We start from the raw sequence: 23970 nt of genomic DNA on the forward strand, positions 1-23970 counted from the left end.
AGTATTTACCTGCCCAGGTCTCAGAAATAATGCACGTTCAGGATGCATGTAATAAAGATGGCGGCAACACAGGTGCAAAATGCAGATGAGACAACCACTCACAGCCTACCAGTTCATGGTTTTGGTGATTGCTAAGCACTACCTGCGTGTGACCAGCGCCCTATGCAAGCCTTTTTTCTTTGCAATTTTAATACTAAGCAACCACCCCCTCCATGAAAAGGTAGGCTGTGAGTGGTTGTCTCATCAGTACTTTGCATCGGTGTTGACGCCATCTTTATTACATGGGTTTGCTGCATCCTGATGCATTAGTTCTGAGACCTGGGCAGGAATATACTGCTGCCCATTTTTGCTTTGAAAAACTGCCACATAGAATAGTAATTACTTATGTAATGCTGCTTCCTTATGTAGTGTCAGAATGTGGAACAAAGTCCTTTCATGCTTTGCTACCTACATCACCAATTAATATTCCAAACAGAAGTTTGGTGGTTTTTACCATAATTGCTTTATATGCTTTCACAATAGAATTCTTAGGTACCAAACTTTGCCCATTAAAATAAAATTGTATTCATAGGATTTTGTAATTCATAAAAAACCTGTAGGGGAAACACAACTATCCATACCTGCACCCTCAACATAATTGTCTAGCACATCATTTCGTCTTCAAAGTATATTGTATGCACTTCTGATCAAGTAACATCTTGAATATCTTCACTATGTTATCAATCATATGATGAATCAGCACAGCATCACATTGGCTTCAAGAGCCAGTACCATCTCTGCCAGAGTAGGATAACTGTGATTATCCTCTCCTATATCCTCCTAAAAGTCCATACATATACTCTCAAGGAAGTTAAATTGTCAACTTCTTTGTTAAATTTGTGTGATTTGAGTGTGATAACCATGATCATTATCAGTAAATGTGATAGGAGTGTGGTGTTGCCTTTGTAGAACAGGAACAGGAAGTTCTGGTGCCTAGATCAATGGTCCCTGTTGACTCAAGTGGAAAAAAATGTGGACACACAGACTGTTGTTCTGCAGCTATCCATGCATGATGTTTAGAGATACAAGCTACAAAAAAAAAGAGTAACAAGTTAAGACATACAGGTGCATCTTACAAAATTAGAATATGGTATCATGAAAAAGTTAATTAATTTCAGTTCTTCAATACAAAAAGTGAAACTCATATATTAGATAGTCCTTACAAATGAAGTGATCTATTTCAAGGGTTTATTTCTATTAATGTTGATGATTATGGCTTACAGCCAATGAAAACCCAAAAGTCATTATCTGCTTGAAAAATTATTTAACATCTGAAATGTTGGCCTACTGAAATATGTTCAGTAAATGCACTCAATAATTGGTCAGGGCTCGTTTTCCATCAGTTACTGAATCAATGCAGTGTGGCATGGAGGCGATCGGCCTGTGGCACTGCTGAGGTGTTATGGAAGCCCAGGTTGCTTTGATAGCAGCCTTCAGCTCATCTGCATTGTTGGGTCTGGTGTCTCTCATCTTCCTCTTGACAATACCCCATAGATTTTCTATGGGATTAAGTTCAGGCGAGTTTGCTGACCAAGCACAGTGATACTGTTGTTTTTAAACCAGGTATTGGTACTTTTGGCAATGTGGACAGGTGCCAAGTCCTGCTGGAGAACGAAATTTCCATCTCCAAAAAGCTTGTTGGCAGAGGGAAGCATGAACTGCTCTAAAATTTCCTGGTAGGCGGCTGCGCTGAGTTTGGTCTTGATAAAACGTAGTGGACCTACACCAGCAGATGACATAGATACCCAAACCTGGATGTGCATGTTTATTTGTCATACTGACTACATCTCATCAGTACTATGGCTCGCAATTTGATGGTGACTGGTAACAACTCCCAGTATCTCTTTACCATTGTTAAGTAGAAACTGGGAATTTTAGGTTCATGATATACGATTGTATATGGGACTGACCTGGCATTACATTTGATTGCTTTACTAAGCTTGGTGCTGTATACATTGCAACTTGATATAACCCTTTAAGTGAGGATAAAGTGCATATGTCAAATAGCTTTTACAACAGTGATGCCTAGCTTTGGGATATCGCCGTATGCTTTGCAGCCCTGACCCCACTGGAAAGTAATTGAATATGCTTTCCAATGGGGTCATTGGAAAGTAATGAATTCTCTATTTAAATATAGAGAACAGAGGAGCACTTATTAAATAATCCCTTTTCTCTTTTTTCCACTGGAACTAAAGAATTCTTATGCAATATTGTTGATTTGGAGTCTTGTGATCTGGGAAGGGACTTGTGGTTGACACAGTTTCTCTGTAAGCTATGGTAGACTCTAGTGACATTCTGACAATGCCAGGACATACACACATACATACAAAGCTTGTTTATATGGCTATTGTTGTGTTTGTTAACTCTGTGTATATTATACGATTTGGGACAAAAAGAATATAGAAAATGCATCTCAAATATGACCATATAATTAAATCCAATATGAGAAAATTTACTTTTGCCTGTTATTCAGTCTCTGCCTGAGATTTTCTGCATCAGTGTAAAGAGTCAATGGATTCTGTTATTTGAAGGAGGTAAATGAAAAAAAAAAAAAAAACAACATTTAGGCCCCTTTCACACATCAGGTTTTTGCCGTCAGGCACAATCCTGCGAATTTTGAAAAAAAACCCGGATCCGGCAAAAGTTGCCGCCGGATCTGTTTGTTTCTCATAGACTTGTATTAGCGCCGGATTGCAACGGATGACCTCACGTTTTAGCCGGATCCGTCATTTCCGGCGGCCGGAGAAAACGTACATAGGAACGTTTTTTGTGTCCGTCACAGCGACGGATCCGGCGAAAAACGGAAGAAACGTGAGGTAAAATGATGGAATCCGGCAACAGATTAATTTTTTTTTTCAAAAACTCGTGCATTTTCCATCTCTCTCTCTCTATCTCTCTCTCTTTCTCCCTCTCTAGAACAGGAACAGGAAGTCCAACATTCCCAGGTAAAAAAAAAAAGTCGGATCCAGCAAAAAAACGCATCCGTTGCATCAGTTTTTCACATTTTGCAACGGATCTGTTTTTTTAAATTCGCCGGATTGAGCCTGACGGCAAAAAACTGATGTGTGAAAGGGGCCTTAGGGCTCAAGCAGACTTCTGGGCAAATTGGTCCGGTCACAGGCTGCTGGCCGCGTCTCTCCGGACCTGAGTGTGACGCTCTCCTAGAAATATATATAGCTTTCATGCTTGGGCTGGAGAGTAGCAACCAGTCCTTTTATTGCGTTGCGAGATCGAACTGAGATCCACGGATGTCTGCATAAGGATCAACAGAGAAGGATACTGCGTTCAGGACGAAAAGATATTCTTGTATTTGTCTCAGATGCTATAAATTTCCATAGCGCATTCTGCATGAGGACCTGTGTTTTTCATAAACTACTTTATGGTTTATTTACACTTATGGCTTTCTCTTTGTTGTTTTTAGAGAAAAAATTGTTGAAAGAAAATGTTTAACCTTTTAGGGTATGTTCACACGTTCAGGATTTCCATCCTTTTTTTTTCAGGACTGTTTTTTTAAAAAACTGCAGCTCTTGGCAGAAAACGCAGGTCCATTTTTTGGTCCTTTTTTGTCCTTTTTTGATGCGTTTTTTGATGCGTTTTTTGATCCTTTTTTTATGCAGTTTTCTAACCCTAACCCTAACCCTACCCCTAACCCTACCCCTAACCCTACCCCTACCCCTATTCTAACCTTAGTGAAAAAAAAAAAAAAAAAAAATTCTTAATTTTTTTTATTGTCCCTACCAATGGGGGTGACAAAGTGGGGGGGGGTGTCATTTACTATTTTTTTATTTTGATCACTGAGATAGGTTATATCTCAGTGATCAAAATGCACTTTGGAGCGAATCTGCCGGCCGGCAGATTCGGCGGGCGCACTGCGCATGCGCCCGCCATTTTGCAAGATGGCGGCGCCCAGGGAGAAGACGGCCGGACGGACACCGGGACGCCGGGTAAGTATAAGGGGGGGGAGATTAGGGCACGGGGGGGGGGGGGGGCATCGGAGCACGGGGGGAGGGGCATCGGAGCACGGGGGCGGGATCGGAGCACGGGGGGGCAGCCACACTCCGCCCACGCACTTCCGCCCGCTCCCCCGCACTTCCTGCTGCAGCGGTTCTGCACATCAAATCGCAGTAAAACCCGCAGATATATTTTTGATCTGCGGGTTTTACTGCGGTTTTGACCTCACAATGGAGGTCTATGGGTGCAGAACCGCTGCGGTTCAGGAAAAAGAAGTGACATGCTCCTTCTTTTTTGCCGCAGCTATTCTGCGCGGCTTTTTAAACGAAATTCCGGATCATGTGCACAGCAGTGACTGTTTTCCATAGGGTTACATTGTTATGTACCCTGCATGGAAAACAGCTGCGGAACCGCAGCGGCAAAACCGCTGCGGTTCCGCAGTAAAAAACGCACTGTGTGAACATGGCCTTATGTGTGATTCAAATTGATTTTTCATTCTGACTGGTTTTTCAGTTGGTAGTAATCTTTTCTCATTCAATAGCGTAGTCTTCTACGCTATTTTACACAATGAAACATAGGAAAAAGGAAACTTGGTAGTTCCCCTTAAAGTCAGTGGTGTCCAGTCTGTTAAGATTTTGAAACTGAAGTCATGAGAAACCTAAGCCTTGACTCCAGTGTGAACACAGTCCGAATCTGCTTGTATCTTAAAGCACCACTCCAACATTTTTTTTTTATTTTGCCTCTGGAGTGGTGCTTAAAATCCAAGTCCCCTGTCTGATATTCACCTTCCTACGTTTTCATCTCTTTTTCATCGCCATTGTGGTCCGGCTGCTGCAGTTTGTGACCTGCCAACTGCTCCAGTGTTTGCTGGGCGAGCCGGAGGTCACTAATCAATGTAAGCCTCTGAGTTGCTTTTTCTGGCTCTCATTGCCAGATATAAGCTGCGCTCACAAGCTGGCGATGCGGAATCAGAGCGGTGCTGAAAAACGGTGAATATGACTGGGGGTGACTATATGACCGGGAACAAGGGACTTTCGTTTAAAGCACCACTCCAGCGGTGAAAAAACAACAACACTGGAATGGTGCTTTAATTTGAAACCGTATAAAATCATTTTCTGGAATTATTTAAATAATAAACTAATAATTATGGATATTGTTTCTTTACAGCCTCAAGATTTAGATAAAAGACAAATGGCCTTAAATTATTCGGTAAGTTAATAGTAGATTTTACTTTAGAATGTCTTAGTAAATTATATATTTTAAACATTTTTTGTATTTTCCTTTGCCCATATAAAATTGTAATGTAAGACAACGCAATTGACATTTTCTAGGAAAAATTCAAGATCTCATCCCGGGAAGAAGCAAACATAGTACTGAACTTGACACAGCATCTGAGCGACCAACTGGAGCAGTATTTTTTAAAATACAAAGGATTAAAAGTAAGTACCATATTCCAAAATTGCATTGTGTCCTATAGCTTTGACTTAGGTAAAGGAAGTACATATTGAGACAGCTGTTCTGAGCCATATCGTTTCGCAGTTTTATAGATGTCTTTATTCATAGTACCTCTGCCATTAACCCCTTCATCTCCAGCCTGTTTTCACATTTCTGACCAGGCCAAATTTTACAATTCTGACCAGTGCCCCTTTATGTGGTAATAACTCTGGGACGCTTCAGCATTTCCCAGTGATTCTAAGATTGTTTATTCATGACATGTTGTACTTTTATAGTAGTGGTACATTTTGGACGTTATATCGAAAATTTGACAATTTTTTTTGAAAATTCAACAATTTTCAAATGTTATATTTTTATGCCCTTAACCCCTTTCTGACATCAGACGTACTATCCCGTCCATGTGCCCTGGGCCTGTATGCCCATGGACGGGATAGTATATCACAGGCGATCAGCCACGCTCTTGGGGGGAGCACGGCTGATCGCGGCCAGGTGTCAGCTGATTTTCACAGCTGACACCCGGCACTAAGTGCCAGGAGTGGTCACGGACCGCTCCCGGCACTTTAACCCCCGGAACACTGCAATCAAACATGATTGCAGCGTTCCGGAGCCGGAAGAGGGGCTGACGGCCCCTCTGCCTTTAGATTGGAGACCCCACGACATGACGCAGGGTCCCGTTCGCTGCCATGGAGACCTGATGTCGTGATGAGGACATCCGGGTCTCCAGAGCTGAGAGACTTCCTGTCATGCGCAGTGCATATCAGGAAGTTTCTCAGTGTACAGAAGTTGCAGCGCTCACAGCTTCTGTAGCATGCAGATCTGCATGCTTTAGAATCGATTTGCCTACCGAGAAGGTGTGTCCCATAGTGGGACAAAATGTAACACTAAGATTGAAAAACATTTTCTTTTTTTAAATAATTGTAAAAATATATTTTTTTAAATAATGAAAAAAATCAATATTTATTCCATCACTAAATAAATATTTGAATTTAAAAAAAAAATCTAAACAATGAAACTACACATATATGGTATCGCCTCGTCCGTAATGACTCGACCTATAAAACTGTCCCACTAGTTAACCCTTTAAGTGAACACCATTAAAAAAAGCCCAAAAAAAATGCATTATCATCATACCTCTGAACAAAAAGTGGAATAACAAGCGATCAAAAAGACGGATATAAATAAACGTTGTACCGGTGAAAATGTCATCTTGTCCCACAAAAAACAAGCCGCCATATAGCTCCATCACCGCAAAATAAAAAAGTTATAGCTCTTAGAATAAAGTGATGCAAAAATAATTATTTTTTATATAAAATAGTTTTTATTGTATAAAAGCGCCAAAACATAAAAAATGATAATAAATGAGGCATCGCTGTCATCCTACTGACCCGAATAATAAAACCGCTTTATCAATTTTACCACATGCGGAACTGTGTAAACGCTCTAACCCCCCCCTAAAGAAATTCATGAATTGCTGGTTTTTGTTCATTTTGCCTCCCTGAAATCGGAATAAAAAGCGATTAAAAATTGTCATGTGCCCAAAAATGTTACCAATAAAAACATCAACTCGTCCCACAAAAAACAAGACCTCACATGACTCTGTGGGCCAAAATATTGAAAATTGTTAGCTCTTTTCATTTAGAAAGCTAGGTTTGTAAGCTACCGAGATGTAGGGGATAGTTAAGTGTGTTTTTTAATTGTCATGAAGACCCATACGTCTCCGTAAATAGCTCTAGATTGAGAGAAAAAAATATTTTCTATTTATTTTCAAAGTTGCTTAATTTTTTGGACACCTCTAAAAAAAAAAAAAAAAGTTAGTTGCAGAAGCAAGACCTTTTCTTAAAGGGAATCTATTATCAGTTTCACCACTATCTATATGCTCGTGTAGCACTTCGAAGGCAAGTCCAGCAATACCTTTACGTAGCCACTCCGTTCCTGTTTTAGAAATTAGTGTTTAAAGTGAAATGCAAATGAAGTTGAGACACTGCTGTAGATCTGAAGCCTCAGTCACTCAAGCTTTATTTCTTGCTCCCTCCTGCTTGACCGACATCCTTCTTTGCTGTTTGACTTCAGGCAAATGAGCCATCAATCAAGCAGGAGATGGCAGTGCTGGGTGAGCAATAGAGCTGGAGTGACAGTGGCTGCAGCTCTTTCACAGTCCTTCGGCCTCATTTGCATATCAATTCAAATGCTGATTTTTGAGTAAGGGTACCGTCACACTATAACATTTCGATCGCTACGACGGTACGATTCGTGACGTTCCAGCGATATCGTTACGATATCGCTGTGTCTGACACGCAGCAGCGATCAGGGATCCTGCTGAGAATCGTACGTCGTAGCAGATCGTTTAGAACTTTCTTTCATCGCTGGATCTCCCGCTGTCATCGCTAGATCGGTGTGTGTGACACCGATCTAGCGATGCGATCCAGCGATGCGTTCGCTTGTAACCAGGGTAAACATCGGGTAACTAAGCGCAGGACCGCGCTTAGTTACCCGAGGTTTACCCTGGTTACAAGCGTTAAACTAAAAAAAAAAAAACAGCACATACTTACATTCTGGTGTCCGTCAGGTCCCTTGCCGTCTGCTTCCCGCACTGTGACTGCCGGCCGTAAAGTGAAAGCAGAGCACAGCGGCTGTGCTTTCACTTTCACTTTACGGCCGGCAGTCACTGAGTGCGGGAACCAGACTGCAAGGGACCTGACGGACACCAGAATGTAAGTATGTGCTGTTTGTTTTTTTTTAGTTTAACGCTTGTAACCAGGGTAAACATCGGGTAACTAAGCGCGGTCCTGCGCTTAGTTACCCGATGTTTACCCTGGTTACCCAGGGACCTCGGCATCGTTGGTCGCTGGAGAGCTGTCTGTGTGACAGCTCCCCAGCGACCACACTACGATTTACCTACGATCACGGCCAGGTCATATCGCTGGTCGTGATCGTAGGTAAATCGTATAGTGTGACGGTACCCTAATGTAAGAATGAACTGTCCATGTAAAGATATTGTTGGACTTGTCATTGAAAGAGCTACATGCACATATAAGTAGTTTGGGTGGTGAAGGCTTTCTGACAGATTCTCTTTCATGTATTATTTCAGTATGCTTTTAAAGTCACTGTGTAATTAGAAGTCGAACTTTTGTGTTGTGTTCTCTGTCTGGCTACTCAAGTTTAGCAATACATGTTTCACTGACCCAGTAACTCTTAAATTTACAGCTACTAGATTCCCCAGGGCCAGACAGCATTTCCACAAAATCCATCCCAGCATCAACAGTAAGTATTTAAAGGAAAAAAACTGCAGTTTAAATATTTCAAGATTTATGCTGCCCTATCTGAGGGCAGCACAAAGAAATGAGTGGTACCTGATGTGCTTTGTCACTTGGTAGACATGAAGTAGTTTTGATTAAATAATCCTTTTTCAGTTTTTCATTTCATTTATTGACCAATACTTCAAGTTTATGTAAAGTCTCAGTATTCACAGTGTTGACCCTGATTTTCATGACTTCTGCAATGCGCCATGACATGCAGAATTTCAGTTTCTGGGCCAAATCCTGACTGATGGCTACCTTCTTATCTACTCAGTGCTTGGAGATTATCACAATTTCTGTGTTTTTGATGTCTACTTGCTTTTTGAGGAATAAGCGCAATTCTCAATGGGATTTTCTCATGGTCTGGGAATTGTCCTGACCATGGACCCAAGAAGTCACTGTTTTGTTTCCTGAGCCACTTAGTTATCACTTTTGCCTTGTGACACGGTGCTTTTTTAATGCGTTTTTTTTGTATTAATTTATTTTTGCTAATTTTACTTATATTTATGGCAGTGTAAAAACATCTGCAGAATAGTGCCCTTAATATAGGTTTGGACCAACATTTCTAAAGTCAGGGTGAAGCTGCACAATTATTCAGCTCCATTTAGATAAAAATAAATTCTGTACATATGCACTATGTGAATTTTTATTACTCATAGCTATAACAATGTATGTCGCACTACATTCATGTTTATGGATTTTTACCCCCTAGAGTATTCCTTCAAGTAGTCCTGAAAACCTGCATACTGAAAAAAGCCCTGCAAATCAAGGTATTGTTATATTTAAGTTTAGTTGTCATAATCAAACTGTTTTTTTTTTTTTTTTGTGGAAAAGTATATTGCTATTTTTATATGCCCAATATTTATAGAAAATTGTAAGCTCTTTTTTTTAATGTTTTATCATTTATGTAGGTATGAAGAGTGCACAAACAAAAATGCAATGGCATACAGAAGACTCATCATCTCCCGTGTCTACATACCAATTCAATATGCCAAAACAAGCTGAAAATGCCAAGGGATTGAAACGCAAACCTGAGGAGTCTGAATTCTCTTCTTACGATTTTCATGCACCTCGCAATATCAACAGTCCCACTGGTATGTGTATGTAGATATGAAAAGTAGACTACATTTTTCAAATGCCAGTTTTTTTGTCATGTAAGCAAAATCCAACCAGAAAGAATAATTATTGAACTTTTTCCATCTTTAATGTCATCCATAATCTGTACAATTCTGTTGAGAATAAAACTGATTTCAAGAGTTAAACACTAATCATTCTGATTAACCTCATAAGAAGTTACATTTTTCTATTAGGATTTTCCTGACATTTTCTTAGTTGCTTATATCGGCAAAATTCATTATCCGTAATTAGCTTACAACACTCTAAAATGATCTCATTGAGTAAAGTTATCCGTCAGGAGAAGGGCACAAAATAATTTCCAATCATTAGATATACCATGGAACACTGGGAAGATGGTTATCTAGAAGTGGCGCAAATCTGACATTACCTAGAACAGGACGTTGCTCAAAAACTGATGAAAAGACAAGAAGAAAATTGGCTCTGGAGCTTGCCTTGAGGCCTATAGCAACATTAAAGGAGCTGCAGGAATTTCTGGCACATACTGTTTGTATACTGCATATAAGTAACTAGAATTGCCTATATTCTTCATATGTCTGGCCTTTGGAGTAGGGTGGCAAGATAGAAGCCTTTTCTAGCAAAAAAAAAAATCATCCGATCCCTGCTACATTTTGTCAAAACTTACATCAATTCTGCCAAAAACATGTGGGAAACTGCTTTGTAGTATGATGAGGCGAAGGTTGAACTTTTTAGTCATAAATCCAAAAGGTATGTTTGGTGCAAATCCAACACTGCAAATTCATTAAAAGAACATCATACCCATGGTGGAGACCACATTATGCTTTGGAGCTATTTTTCAGCAGCTCGAACTGTGGCTTCAGTCAAGGTTGAGAGAGCAGACAATTTCGCAGCTAAACCTTCAGCCTCTGCTAAAAAGATGAAGAGGAATTTCATTTTTCAGCATGACAATGACTCCTAAGCATGCCTCTAAATTAACAAAGAAATTGCTTCACAAAGAGAAAATCAAAGTTTTGGAATGGCCCAGATCTGAATTCAATTTAAAAAAAAAAACAAAAACCTCTGGGCTGATCTGAAGAGGGTTCTGTACACAGGAGATGCCCTCACAATCAAGCAGATTTGGAGTGCTCCTGCAAGGAAGAGTGGGCAAAGATTGCTGATTCTACCTGGGCCATGTGTTTTTGAGACTCTGACTCACAAACACTGAATAATATGATAAATTCAAAGGATATGTCAACAAATTACAAATTCAACGGTCTGTGTATTTATGCAAGCACATTATTTTTTGCTCCTAAGTTTTCTATTTCCACCCGAAATGATTACAGTTTATTTTTCAATTGCATTGTACAGATAAAGTTCTGTAATTATACTACTTGGTATGAACTTTCTATATGACTATCCTGTCATTCACAGGAGTGTCTAGGCTTTTTATACCCACTGCATATTAAAACAGATGCCATATGGATTGCATACCAGTGACAATACATTTCAAAACGTGACCATTTTTTACATGAAAATTGTATGACTTTTTATAATCTTGTGTGAATTTATCCAAAGAGTCAATGAATAAAGAAGTTCAGAAAGGTTACCTACTTCAGTGAAGAAAAAGGAGGAAAAAAAACCACATGCAACTAGGATGACACCGGAGAAAAAAACCTGTCTGTTCCTCCGGGTTGGCAACCTTCACAGGGATGCGTGATTGTAGCCTTAAGCCGTTTTCACACTGCAGTTTTTTTTTTTGTGTATAGATGAAAATAGGACCTATGTGTTTGGTTCATGTGTCAATTTTTACCATCAGCATTCATAATATTAAAAATAAACATGTTTGATAGAAGTTTGGGAAGCCACCATCAGTCAATGATGAACAGATAGCACTAAATGACATGAGTGCTATCCGAGTTTTTCACGGACACAGGCAATGACTAGTGTCAAAATTGGACTCGTCTGTTTTTTTTTCTGTTTGTAGGACACTCGGTCTACTAAAAAAATCAGCCTAAAGGTACCTTCACACATAACGATATCGTTAACGATATCGTTGCTTTTTGTGACGTAGCAACGATATCGTTAAGGAAATCGTTATGTGTGACAGCGACCAACGATCAGGCCCCTGCTGGGAGATCGTTGGTCGCTGAACAAAGTCCAGAACTTTATTTCGTCGCTGGATCTCCCGTGGACATCGCTGGATCGGCGTGTGTGACACCGATCCAGCGATGTCTTCACTGGTAACCAGGGTAAACATTGGGTAACTAAGCGCAGGGCCGCGCTTAGTAACCCGATGTTTAACCTGGTTACCAGCGTAAAAGTAAAAAAAAACAAACACTACATACTTACCTACCGCTGTCTGTCCCCGGCGCTGTGCTCTGCACTCCTCCTGTACTGGCTGTGAGCGTCGGTCAGCCGGAAAGCAGAGCGGTGACGTCACCGCTCTGCTTTCCGGCCGCTGTGCTCACAGCCAGTACAGGAGGAGTGCAGAGAAGCAGAGCGCCGGGGACAGACAGCGGTAGGTAAGTATGTAGTGTTTTTTTTTTTTACTTTTACGCTGGTAACCAGGGTAAACATCGGGTTACTAAGCGCGGCCCTGCGCTTAGTAACCCGATGTTTACCCTGGTTACCCGGGGACTTCGGGATCGTTGGTCGCTGGAGAGCTGTCTGTGTGACAGCTCTCCAGCGACCAAACAGCGACGCTGCAGCGATCCGGATCGTTGTCGGTATCGCTGCAGCGTCGCTTAATGTGAAGGGGCCTTTATGAGCAGCCCCATAAACTATAATTGTTAGGTGCTTTCGCTGTAGGAAAACACAGATCTAACATGAGTATGAGAAAATCTGTTTTGTGCAAAGGTTTTTAGGCTGGGTCTGTATGAAGTAGGTATTTTGCAGTGTGAATGTTGTTAGCCAGACGCCGCTGGAGAGGCAGTACTATGTAAAGACAATTTTGTTATTTCCCAGTGATCAAACCCCTTTAATATGTTGGTATTTAACAAAATGGAAGATACTGTAAATCTCTGAGACTTTCAAGGTTCTATTTTACAAGAGATAGTCACATAAAACAATCTTAAAGAAATGTTTGAAGCAGATTGGACAAAAATTTTTTAAAAAAATATGCATTTACTGGGAAAGTGGGATAAATGGGAATGTTGTTAAGCTTACATTCATGCAGAGGTGACTGTACATAATGTTTTTTTAATTTACTTTCAGAATCTCCGTACAGAAAAAAGAGTAAAAACATGGAGCACTATGAATTGCCTACCATGCATTCCTCTTCTTCCAATATAAATGTCATGGTTTCCCCCCAGCAAAGCTCATCTGAAGTGTCCGCTCCACATTCCTCTTCAAATGCTGACACTTACAGAAAAAGTAGTGTTCCCAATGAAAAAGTTTCTAACACATTTGGTGGAGAGATGCAGAATAGTATCTCTCAGAAGAGGTCATATGACAACACTTCAAATATTAAGCCTGTCCAAGAAACTAAGTCGTTAAATGATGCTGACAGAGCAAAGCCATTTGATTTAGGTGCTGAGGAAAATACCGCTGTTCCTGGACCATCATGTTCCACTAGCAACTGCTCATTGGAGCCTAGTTCTGAAACGCCTTCATCAAGCTCATCAAGCAAACCACAAGGAAAAACGTCCAATACTTTGAGTCCTGACATACTTCAACTTCTCAAAGGCCAAGATGCAAGTACTGTGACAAATATTCTTCGTACCCTTTCTCCCTTTTATCCTGCTCTTCAGGGTAAGTGTAAAGAAACAAACACTACACTGAAATTAGTGAGATCTTTTAGGTTGTGTTTTTTTTTCTTCAAATTCCCTCACGAGTCCTAGACGTATGCTGCATTTTTTTTAAAAATGGAAAACATTAACCCCTCAACCCCACCCCACCCCACCCCAAAAAAAAAAAAAAATCACTACAATGGAGATCAGCACCACAAACAATGCTTTTTTTTTGTTGTTGCCATTTATGTTTCACTATTGGTTTCAGTAAACATCTGGCAGCAGCTTTTTTTTTTAGAAAAAAAAAATCCCAACCTGTAAAGAAACATTGAAAAGAGTTGCTTTTTTTTAACAACTGTATAACACTAGGTTGTCTGCGTAGAGAATTTGCTTCCTTAAATTTAACGAAGCAGTGCAGAACTTTTTTTTTCCATTCCTGTATCCACAGTCTCACACTATGCACTTTTTATATATAGAATGTACTTACATCCAAGTAGCTCAGCCTCATCTTGATACTGCTGTTTCACCCTGCATTTTATTCCTTTACACTCCAATTCCGTGATGCATCAGAGCAGTATGGCATCACGTGGGATACAGGCCCAATATCATCTCTGCTTGTACTGGGGTCAGTGTGATTATCCTTTTGTCTGTATATTTTCAGATAAGGATTATAAGAATACAGTCCCGAAGGCTCAGCTATGTTCTACTTCATAATAAATGCATGGCAGGCACTGTCTAGCCATCATCAGTAAATGTGATTAAAATTCTCCAATGGTGGGAAGGACAAACTTATGTAAATACAGTCAATGCAATTTCAACATACAGGAGCTTCTAGGTAACTGAGATGGTGACCCATCTCAGGTAACATAAAAGGATATAAATCCCAAGGGCTTACCATGAGAACACCATATCATGCTAAGGAGAATTAGGCATGAATTTTCAGATAGAAAGGAACAGAACAACTATTTAAGGAAATACTAGCTGAATTCATATATATACAGCATTGAACTGACAACACCAAGAAGGAAATTATGTAGAATTATGAAAATCACAGTATCAATTGACATGTTACGGATATGGAAATAATGAGAAAATGGAAAACATTTTGGATTATTCAGTATAGAGTATGAGCACCATATGCAATAATACTTGCACTTTTATGCCTTGGCATGCTATCTATGAGATTGTTAACCCTCCGTCACATACAATATTCGGACTAACAAGTTCACATACAATGTGCCTGTCAGGCGCCTGCTGGAAAAATACCTATAATATCTAATGTTTGCAATTTCAGTGCTCTAAAAGTGATCAGTGACCTTCATAGGGATGTAATAAAAGAGACTACACATAATCAGTTGCAAAAAAAAACATTTACTTAACATAAAACTAATAACTATGAAATACAAACTTTTCAAAACTCCCGCCAAATAGTCCCCAGTTCGACTCTCTCAAAAAAATGTACAAAGAAAATTTTTGAACACAAACTTAATTTTAAGGTACCTTAAGTACTATTAAAAACATATTCAATCAGAAGTAGATGCTGAGGTTTCCCCAGAAAAGCCACACTTGCAGAGCAAATAGCAAGAATTACACACCATTTTTGCATGTGTCAGGCAAATTGCTTTATGACATTTGAGACATTCATAATTTGAAAGCCTTCTGGTTCCGCTTTCCGTTTGGCAGGTGGTGCATCTCCTTCTTTTGTGAGGTGGTGCAGATGGTGACTTTTCACCATCATCTTCTGGGCGGAACCTTTTGAGCTGAACTTGAAGGCGAGAGGGGATACCAATTGTTTTCACGCTTCTCCTGCGTAGCTCTCCAAGTACTAGTTCATGGGCCAATTTTTTCAGATACAATCGTCTACGGAGTGGTTCAAGCTTGTTTTCAAGATAAATTACTTGTGAATTTATACCACCCAAATTCAACATAGCAAAAAATATGACCATTGGCCAGCGTTTGATGTTTCTGCTGACGTTGAAAGTGGAGCACATCTGATCTGCTGTATCCACACCCCCTTTGGTGGCATTGTAAAATGTAATTATCTCCGTTTTTTTTCTGCCCCAGTCCCAGGATCGATGGCAGCATCATCATGAAGTGTTGATAGAAGAAGTACGATTTTTTTGGCATTTTTTTGGCATGTGGTACATAGGAAACTAAAGCCTTTCCATTATGGAATGCAAACATACTGCTGTACTGTTGTCTCTCTTTCACACTTACAAACTGTGGCGGCAATTCCCTTTTGTTTTTTCTTACAGTTCCCACATATGACAGCTTCTGAATTTTCAGATAATCAATCAGATCACAACTTGTAAACCAATTGTCAGCTGTAATATTGCGACCCGATCCAAATAAGGGTTCAGCCAGTCTTTTTACAACATCAATGGGTTTGTTGCTCACACAGTAAGGACCTTCTGGTTGTTTTCCTGCATAAACTTCCAGGTTGTAAGTGTAGGTCTTACTGGCTTCAACAAGGGCATAAATTTTTATTCCATATTTGTTTGGCTTTGATGGAATATATTGACGAAAGGCACATCTACCACGAAAACCAGGGAGCATTTCATCAATAGTGAGATTCTCTCCAGGGTAATAACTTTGTTTACAGTTTACAACAAATCTTTGAAATATATCACGAATTGGAGCAAGTCGGTCATGTGTTTTGCGTTCGGTTCGGGTAGTTCTGTCGTCAAACCGAAGGCAACGAATTAGAATCTTGAATCTGTTTATGGACATAACAAGGCTAAATTTTTCAACTCCATCCCCATCTTTACCCCAAAGTTCCTCCAAACTTTGTCTATTTGCCCTATAAGCTCCTGCAAGGTACAGTAATCCAAAAAAAGCACGCAGTTCTATTTCATCTGTGGGCTTGATGGTTCTGTTGCAGATGTACTTGTCCTTTATAATGTCTATATATTGGTTGGTATATGTGACAATAGAGTCCAGAATGTCATCTGTTAATATACTGTTCCAGCATTCAACTGCAGTTTTTGCATTACGTGCAGTTCCTATTACTGCAGGAAGGTGAGTAATAATGTTTAAAGGTTCCCTACGTTTTTTCTGGAATGGCTTCTTGTTCCATTTAGTATTTTTATCTTTTCCAATATAATATGATCCAACTTCTTCATCCTCACCACTGTCACCATCTTGCTCTGTTTCAGAATCCAGGACACATTCTTCCACCTCATCATGAGAATCAATCTCACTTTCCTCTCCTAAATCCTCATTCAGTGTGAGGTCTCTATCATCTAACAGCATGTTTGTTACTTCCTCAACATCAAGTTGTTTGGATAAATTGTACATTTTCCTCTCCATTTCAGCAGATAATCTGAAGCAAGAGAAGGAATATGTTAGGGAACTACTGTATATGCCTGAGCAGCACACTTTCTTTTATAAAATCTCCCTTATTTCTATGAAATATCCTCACATTTTGTGCTATACATTCATAAAACAAGCTAAATAAACTATTGTGATGAATAAAAACATAAAATACCAACCTTACTGAATGTGACGTATTCACATACAATGAGCCTGAGAGATCTGTGCAGCTATATCCTCTCCCCTGAAGCTCTGAAATCCAACTGTGATATCAGGTTTCACAGACCTTCAAGAGACAGGAGACTACCTGGAGGGAGGGGGTTTCCTCACAATCTGGTGAGGAAGGAGAAATGAAAGTAAAAGAGAAGCGCCTGTCAGATCAGTTGTATGTGACGGAGGGTTAAAGGGACTCTGTCACCTGAATTTGGAGGGAACACTCTTCAGCCATAGGGGCGGGGTTTTCGGGTGTTTGATTCACCCTTTCCTTACCCGCTGGCTGCATGCTGGCTGCAATATTGGATTGAAGTTAATTCTCTGCCCTCCATAGTACACACCTGCGCAAGGCAGGCTTTTTCGGCCTTACTAACTATGTTACTATTAATTATTAGGTTCTGTAGAAGGACGTAAATCTGGGGATTTATTATGATGGAATATAGGCTGAACTGGATGGACAAATGTCTTTTTTCGGCCTTACTAACTATGTTACTATGTAAACTAGAGGGGTCTGGTTACTGTACATTATGCCACCACAGCTCATATTCCCAGTAGTAGGATTGATGTGACGTTCCCCCTTGAAGGCTTCTTTACAATGTTACCCACATGGTCTTGTCAGATTTGAAGAATGGCACGTAGTGATCTATTCTGTACTGGAAGTGAAATCTGCCATCAAATATCTAGCCTATACACAAACCATGACAAGGCATTTTTATGACCTTAGACAATGTGCCAGATGTCCAACTGAAAGTGTTCTAATTGATATCAGGCCACCTCTCTAAAATATTATGATATGCAGAGCAAGACCGCAATGGAGGTGTATTCTCTTCAGCGATGGGTCTTGCTTTTGTCTTGTATGTAATGCTAGCCACAGATTGGTCTGGAGACCATGTGGACAACACCATGAAGAGACTTGCAAAGGGGAACATGAAAGTGTACCAGGAGATGGTTTTCAACACGACAACGTAAAGCCACATGCTGCTTGTTCTACTGTGACACAAGGATCTCGGAAGGAGATATAAAAAGGGAGACAAGGGGCGCAGAGACTAAGTGTAGATGTATATTCACAGCAAGAAATATATATTGTTGCACTCACCCTTTGGATGTCTTGTATGTACATTCAATTGATCCGTATGATGGATCCATGCCTTATAGTATTCCGGTATGCAGCACTATTGCAGGAACTATGCCAGCCTTGATCCAAGGATTGCATGTGAATACAATGGTTAGAGAAGAAAAAAAAATTTCCTTTCTAGGCGCTTCCGGAAGACAAGGATAATTTGAAGGTTGAGATCATTTGCGCAGTACCAAATTTATTAGGACACTTTAATAAGAACAAAACAACGCGTTTCAGCCCACAACGGCCTTCATCAGGTATTATATGTGCTTTTTTTTAAAAAAAAAAAGCACATATAATACCTGATGAAGGCCGTTGTGGGCTGAAACGCGTTGTTTTGTTCTTATTAAAGTGTCCTAATAAATTTGGTACTGCGCAAATGATCTCAAACTTCAAATTATCCTTGTCTTCCGGAAGCGCCTAGAAAGGAAATTTTTTTTTTCCTCTAACCATTGTTCTACTGTGAGCAACATGTGTGGCCTAAAGGTACTACCATGGCCTGAAGTGTCTCCGGACTTGTCTCACATTGAGCACATCTCGGATTTCATTGGTCAGCAACTGAAAATTGAGTTGCCAGCAGTCGATCTCAATTTGTGTGGACAAGTGCATTCTGTGTGGCAGAACATTGCTTGGCCAACAAATAATCTCAGTGATGGCATGCTTAGTGTAAGTGCATGTATTTCTGCATGTGGCGCTGATGCATGATACTGAAAAAATCAAAACGTTTTAAAAATTGTTTACATTTTTTTTATCATATCATTTACCCTGTGATTTCCATAATTGCATGACTTTCTCTTCATATTGAAATTTCAATGTTGAGGAGTGTATATTGAAGGACTAAAAACAAGATTGATAAAAACAAAACACTGCTACTTTAGGAGTACTGACAGTGGATAACGTTATTATTATTATTATTATTTATTGTTATAGACCATTTATTCCATGGCGCTTTACATGTGAGGAGGGGTATACATAATAAAAACAAGTACAATAATCTTAAACAATACAAGTCATAACTGGTACAGGAGGAGAGAGGACCCTGCCCACGAGGGCTCACAATCTACAAGGGATGGGTGAGAATACAGTAGGTGAGGATAGAGCTGGTCATGCAGCGGTTTGGTCGATCAGTGGTTACTGCAGATTGTAGGCTTGTCGGAAGAGGTGGGTCTTCAGGTTCTTTTTGAAGGTTTCGATGGTAGGCGAGAGTCTGATGTGTTGTGGTAGAGGGTTCCAGAGTAGGGGTGATACGTGAGAGAAATCTTGTATATGATTGTGGGAAGAGGAGATAAGAGGGGAGTAGAGAAGGAGGTCTTGTGAGGATCGGAGGTTGTGTGTAGGTAAGTACCGGGAGACGAGGTCACAGATGTATGGAGGAGACAGGTTGTGGATGGCTTTGCACGTCATGGTTAGGGTTTTGTACTGGAGTCTCTGGGCAATGGGGAGCCAGTGAAGGGATTGACAGAGGGGAGAGGCCGGGGAATAGCGGGGGGACAGGTGGATTAGTCGGGCAGCAGAGTTTAGAATAGATTGGAGGGGTGCGAGAGTGTTAGAGGGGAGGCCACAGAGCAGGAGGTTGCAGTAGTCAAGGCGAGAGATGATGAGGGCATGGGCTAGAGTTTTTGCAGATTCTTGGTTGAGGAATGAACGGATTTGTGAAATATTTTTGAGTTGAAGTCGACAGGAAGTGGAAAGGGCTTGGATATGTGGTTTGAAGGAGAGATCAGCGTCAAAGATTACCCCAAGGCAGCGAGCTTGTGGGTCTAGGGAGAGTGGGCAGCCGTGCACTGTAATGGATAGGTTCGTTGGGGGGGGAGGGGGGGTGTGCTTTCAGGTCTCCTACCTCCATCATGGCAATTCAAAGTTTATTTGAAGAAACAGGAAGATATTAAAGCGGTTGTTCGTTTTTTTTTATAGTGATGGTCTATCCTTAGGTTGATAGGTCATCAATACCTGATCGGTAACCTGTCACATCCCTAAATAAAAATAAAAAAAAACAGTATGTGATGGATTTTAATTGCAGCAGGGTCCTACCTACTCCTAAAATCATACTTGGAAGAGAGGCGTACACATCTACCCAGGAATTTAACCTTCAGTCTTAGAGAGTTATTCACATTAGACACATTAGGACCCAGCAGTTTTGAGACCACCTTGTCGTTGGTTGATGGGCATGCATGAATTGGCCAAATTATGTGCTAACCGGCTCATTTTTTCCTAGTACCCAGAAGCCGTATTGCTATTCATATTTCATATATTTCACATAGACATGCTTTAGCACTTCAGTTTTTTGTCACTGTCGCAACTCTACCCCTTACGCACACAAAAACTGCTGTTCCCGGTGGCTGCCAGATTTGCTGGGTTGTGAAGTTGCACAAAAAATCTCAGTCTGTCCCGCCCATATTCAAATTGATAGGGGACAGATGTTCAGTACCCAGCCACAGTCACTATGCAGTGAGGGACACCACAATAAATGCACCTCAGTCAATGACTGGAGTACACTTTTTCTGTATTTGTTGTCACTTTAAAAAAAAAAAAAAATTCTTCACTGACATAAAAATAAAAGCCAAAAGTATGATGATGTTCAAACTGTGTAACAACAGAATTCAGGCTAACCTATTTACAAAGAATCAAGTAATAAAGCATACACAATAGATGTGAATATATAAACCTACAGAATTGATGTCACACTTTCAAATAATAAAATATATTCTTAGTAGATGATTCTTAATAACACAATAGTAATAAAATGTAAAAACAAATAACTCAAATAACTGTTCTATAATAGATAATGGTATAAAATACTAAATTAAATATTACTTGCATTCCCCCCCCCCTTCGCTTCTATGGTGCTCTCTGCTAGGACTGAGTGCGGTCCAGTCTGCGGACACAGACAATGGAGCAGATGGAGAAATTAAGTTCTCCTTCTGTGCTCCTGTAGTACAATTCTCTCACGCGAGAGAATCTGATCCTAGTAAACTTACAATCTGACCAAGCTTTGATCAGAGTGTTATTACCAAAATCGAGCCGATTCACTCAGAAGAGAGAGAATCATCACTCGCGTGATCCTCGACCTAACCCAAAGAAGCGCTGATAAGCCACCTGGTAATGGCCTCTTGGATTAGACATTTGAGATGCATTGTCCCTGTATTAGAAATGTATGTTTTCTCTGAAAACCTCACAGTGTTACTGGCTGAAACAACATGATTAGGGTAGCATGAATCTGCTGTCAGGTTTACTTTAAGGAACCAATAGTATGCAATTGTAATGCGTAATCAACAAAGTTGGCACTGGTGTAGGAAAACAAAAGGGCATTGTAGATAATTTTATGGACGTACACACATGCCAGTTCCTTAAATTGGTGTGTTGAAAACAGAAGTAATGTTCAAGTGTTTATGGTGACTTTCTAACAGAGTAAGCATTGCTTCCAGCACTTACCGCTTGGCCGACCTATGCTTGATCCGTGATCCGTGAGGCTGTTGTTATGCCTTTTGTTTTGTTTTTTTTTAGCATCTGTGCCTCAAAAATAGCTTTCTGTATTAGAAAACCCCTTTAATGCGGTTTGTCATTTAAAGGTGTTAAAATACAGTTCATCCCAGTCTGGGTGCCCATGGCGACAACTATTCCCAAAAGATGCCTTCATTGAACAAATTAGCTGAAATATGTTGTGTTTGGTTTAAAGACATCCACACAGCCATTCCACAGATTTGTGTTGTGCAGATCTATAATCCTTCACACTGGAACGGGCAAAGGCGACAGTGGTGAATCTCATCATGGGGTCACTCCCTGTACTGCGTTGTTTTAATTCCACCAGCATCAGTATCCGCAGAATGCATATACTGATGAATGCAATGATGAAAGAGGGAACCACTAGTTTTCACACAGGAGGCATGGTGACGTCACTAGATTGTCACAACTGAGCAGAGCTTCGGTACACAGCAATACAGTGGAGGAATGGAATAGTTGAGTTGTATTTTGTATTTTTTTATTTTGTTTTTTAATAATTATCGGTCAGTACTTGTTTGGGGATTATGTGGGGGACTGGGGTAGATCACATTTGTTTGGGGGCATAATACTGTGTAGGGAGACTGGGGGGGGTCATTTTACTGTGTGGAGGAACTGTGGAGGCCATAATATCTTATTGGAAATAGTGAGGGAGGCCAATATACTATGTGGGGAGACTGTGGGGCTATAATATTGTGTGAACATGAACATCTGAAGGGACATGAAACTGTTTGGGAGCTGTGTAATATTTTTTAGAAATATTGCAAAAAGCCCTATCGTAACAAGTATTAGCAAAAGCAGCTAGTCTGCATACTTAATTCTGCTCAGTATTAAGTGATAAAACTGTTATAAAAAACAATTATAATAATGAACAGAATTAAGTTTGGTCTGTTGGTTTAGCCCTCCACAACAGTCCCATTTTCTTGTGGGAAAATTAATTGCCCATTGTTTCTAATATTTATTGTAAATATTATGGTGCCTCATGGATTCATCATGCGAAAACCAACTATATGCCAAAGAGCGACTAGCACAAAGTCTAAGTCTGCCAACAAATGTAGCAAATTATTTGGCAGTGAACCACATGTAGCTATCCAGGTAATTCTATGTTCCTGCACACAGAAATAAGGACACGTGTCTAAGCTATGAGCTTACTGCAATAGTAAGTGAAGCATGTCATTACAATATTATTTTTACCTCACTATGTGTTTCTTCTTTTTTTCTTTCAGAAGTAAATCTTGAGGTGCTAGCGCATGTGCTAGTAAACACTGGGGCGCTCGACTAATGTCCTGAAATATCACAGGGTGTGGTGTAAAAGATGAATTTGAAAATCAGTTTGTTTCTTCATGTTGGATACTAGGACTAAATGTAGTAACATTCAACCCACACATTTATTTTGTATGTTATTGATATGTTATTGCTTTTATTTGAATAAAACTTTTTGATGTTGATGAGATCGTTTTTCACCCCCAATCACATACAATAAGTGGCTACTTTTCAGCTAACTCCTTAAGTCTGAAACAATTCAAGTATGAAATAAATTGTTTGGAGATAATGCAACACTATTTTAATGAGGACCTGTCAAAAAAAAAACTAACAAGAATACTCAATGGAAGCAGCAGGAATAAAAAATTAAAAAAAAAATCCACTTTTGACCTGGTGATAGGTCCTCTTCGAGATGATAATCAGTAATTAATTTGAATGCTCTTTTCCTCCTTCCATCCCCATCTCCTATATACAGTGGGGCAAAAAAGTATTTAGTCAGTCAGCAATAGTGCAAGTTCCACCACTTAAAAAGATGAGAGGCGTCTGTAATTTACATCATAGGTAGACCTCAACTATGGGAGACAAACTGAGAAAAAAAAATCCAGAAAATCACATTGTCTGTTTTTTTAACATTTTATTTGCATATTATGGTGGAAAATAAGTATTTGGTCAGAAACAAAATTTCATCTCAATACTTTGTAATATATCCTTTGTTGGCAATGACAGAGGTCAAACGTTTTCTGTAAGTCTTCACAAGGTTGCCACACACTGTTGTTGGTATGTTGGCCCATTCCTCCATGCAGATCTCCTCTAGAGCAGTGATGTTTTTGGCTTTTCGCTTGGCAACACGGACTTTCAACTCCCTCCAAAGGTTTTCTATAGGGTTGAGATCTGGAGACTGGCTAGGCCACTCCAGGACCTTGAAATGCTTCTTACGAAGCCACTCCTTCGTTGCCCTGGCGGTGTGCTTTGGATCATTGTCATGTTGAAAGACCCAGCCACGTTTCATCTTCAATGCCCTTGC

At 40.0% G+C, this 23970-nt stretch overlaps 1 protein-coding gene across 2 annotated transcripts in view; it reads left to right on the forward strand.

Annotated features, from left to right (window-relative positions):
• The window catches only part of LOC138642408 (uncharacterized), a 125528-nt gene extending 102399 nt beyond the window's left edge, over positions 1-23129 (forward strand). For both annotated transcript variants that reach the window (XM_069730539.1, XM_069730538.1), the window contains 7 exons: positions 5158-5199; positions 5322-5429; positions 8650-8706; positions 9454-9511; positions 9653-9835; positions 13029-13565; positions 22910-23129. In XM_069730539.1, the coding sequence (XP_069586640.1) occupies positions 5158-5199; positions 5322-5429; positions 8650-8706; positions 9454-9511; positions 9653-9835; positions 13029-13565; positions 22910-22965 (1041 nt within the window). In that variant the 3' untranslated portion in view covers positions 22966-23129. The remainder of the gene's footprint in view (positions 1-5157; positions 5200-5321; positions 5430-8649; positions 8707-9453; positions 9512-9652; positions 9836-13028; positions 13566-22909) is intronic.
• Positions 23130-23970: the final 841 nt, after the last annotated feature.

Source organism: Ranitomeya imitator, chromosome 6 (assembly GCF_032444005.1).
Source record: "Ranitomeya imitator isolate aRanImi1 chromosome 6, aRanImi1.pri, whole genome shotgun sequence".
Taxonomy (NCBI): Eukaryota; Metazoa; Chordata; class Amphibia; order Anura; family Dendrobatidae; genus Ranitomeya; species Ranitomeya imitator.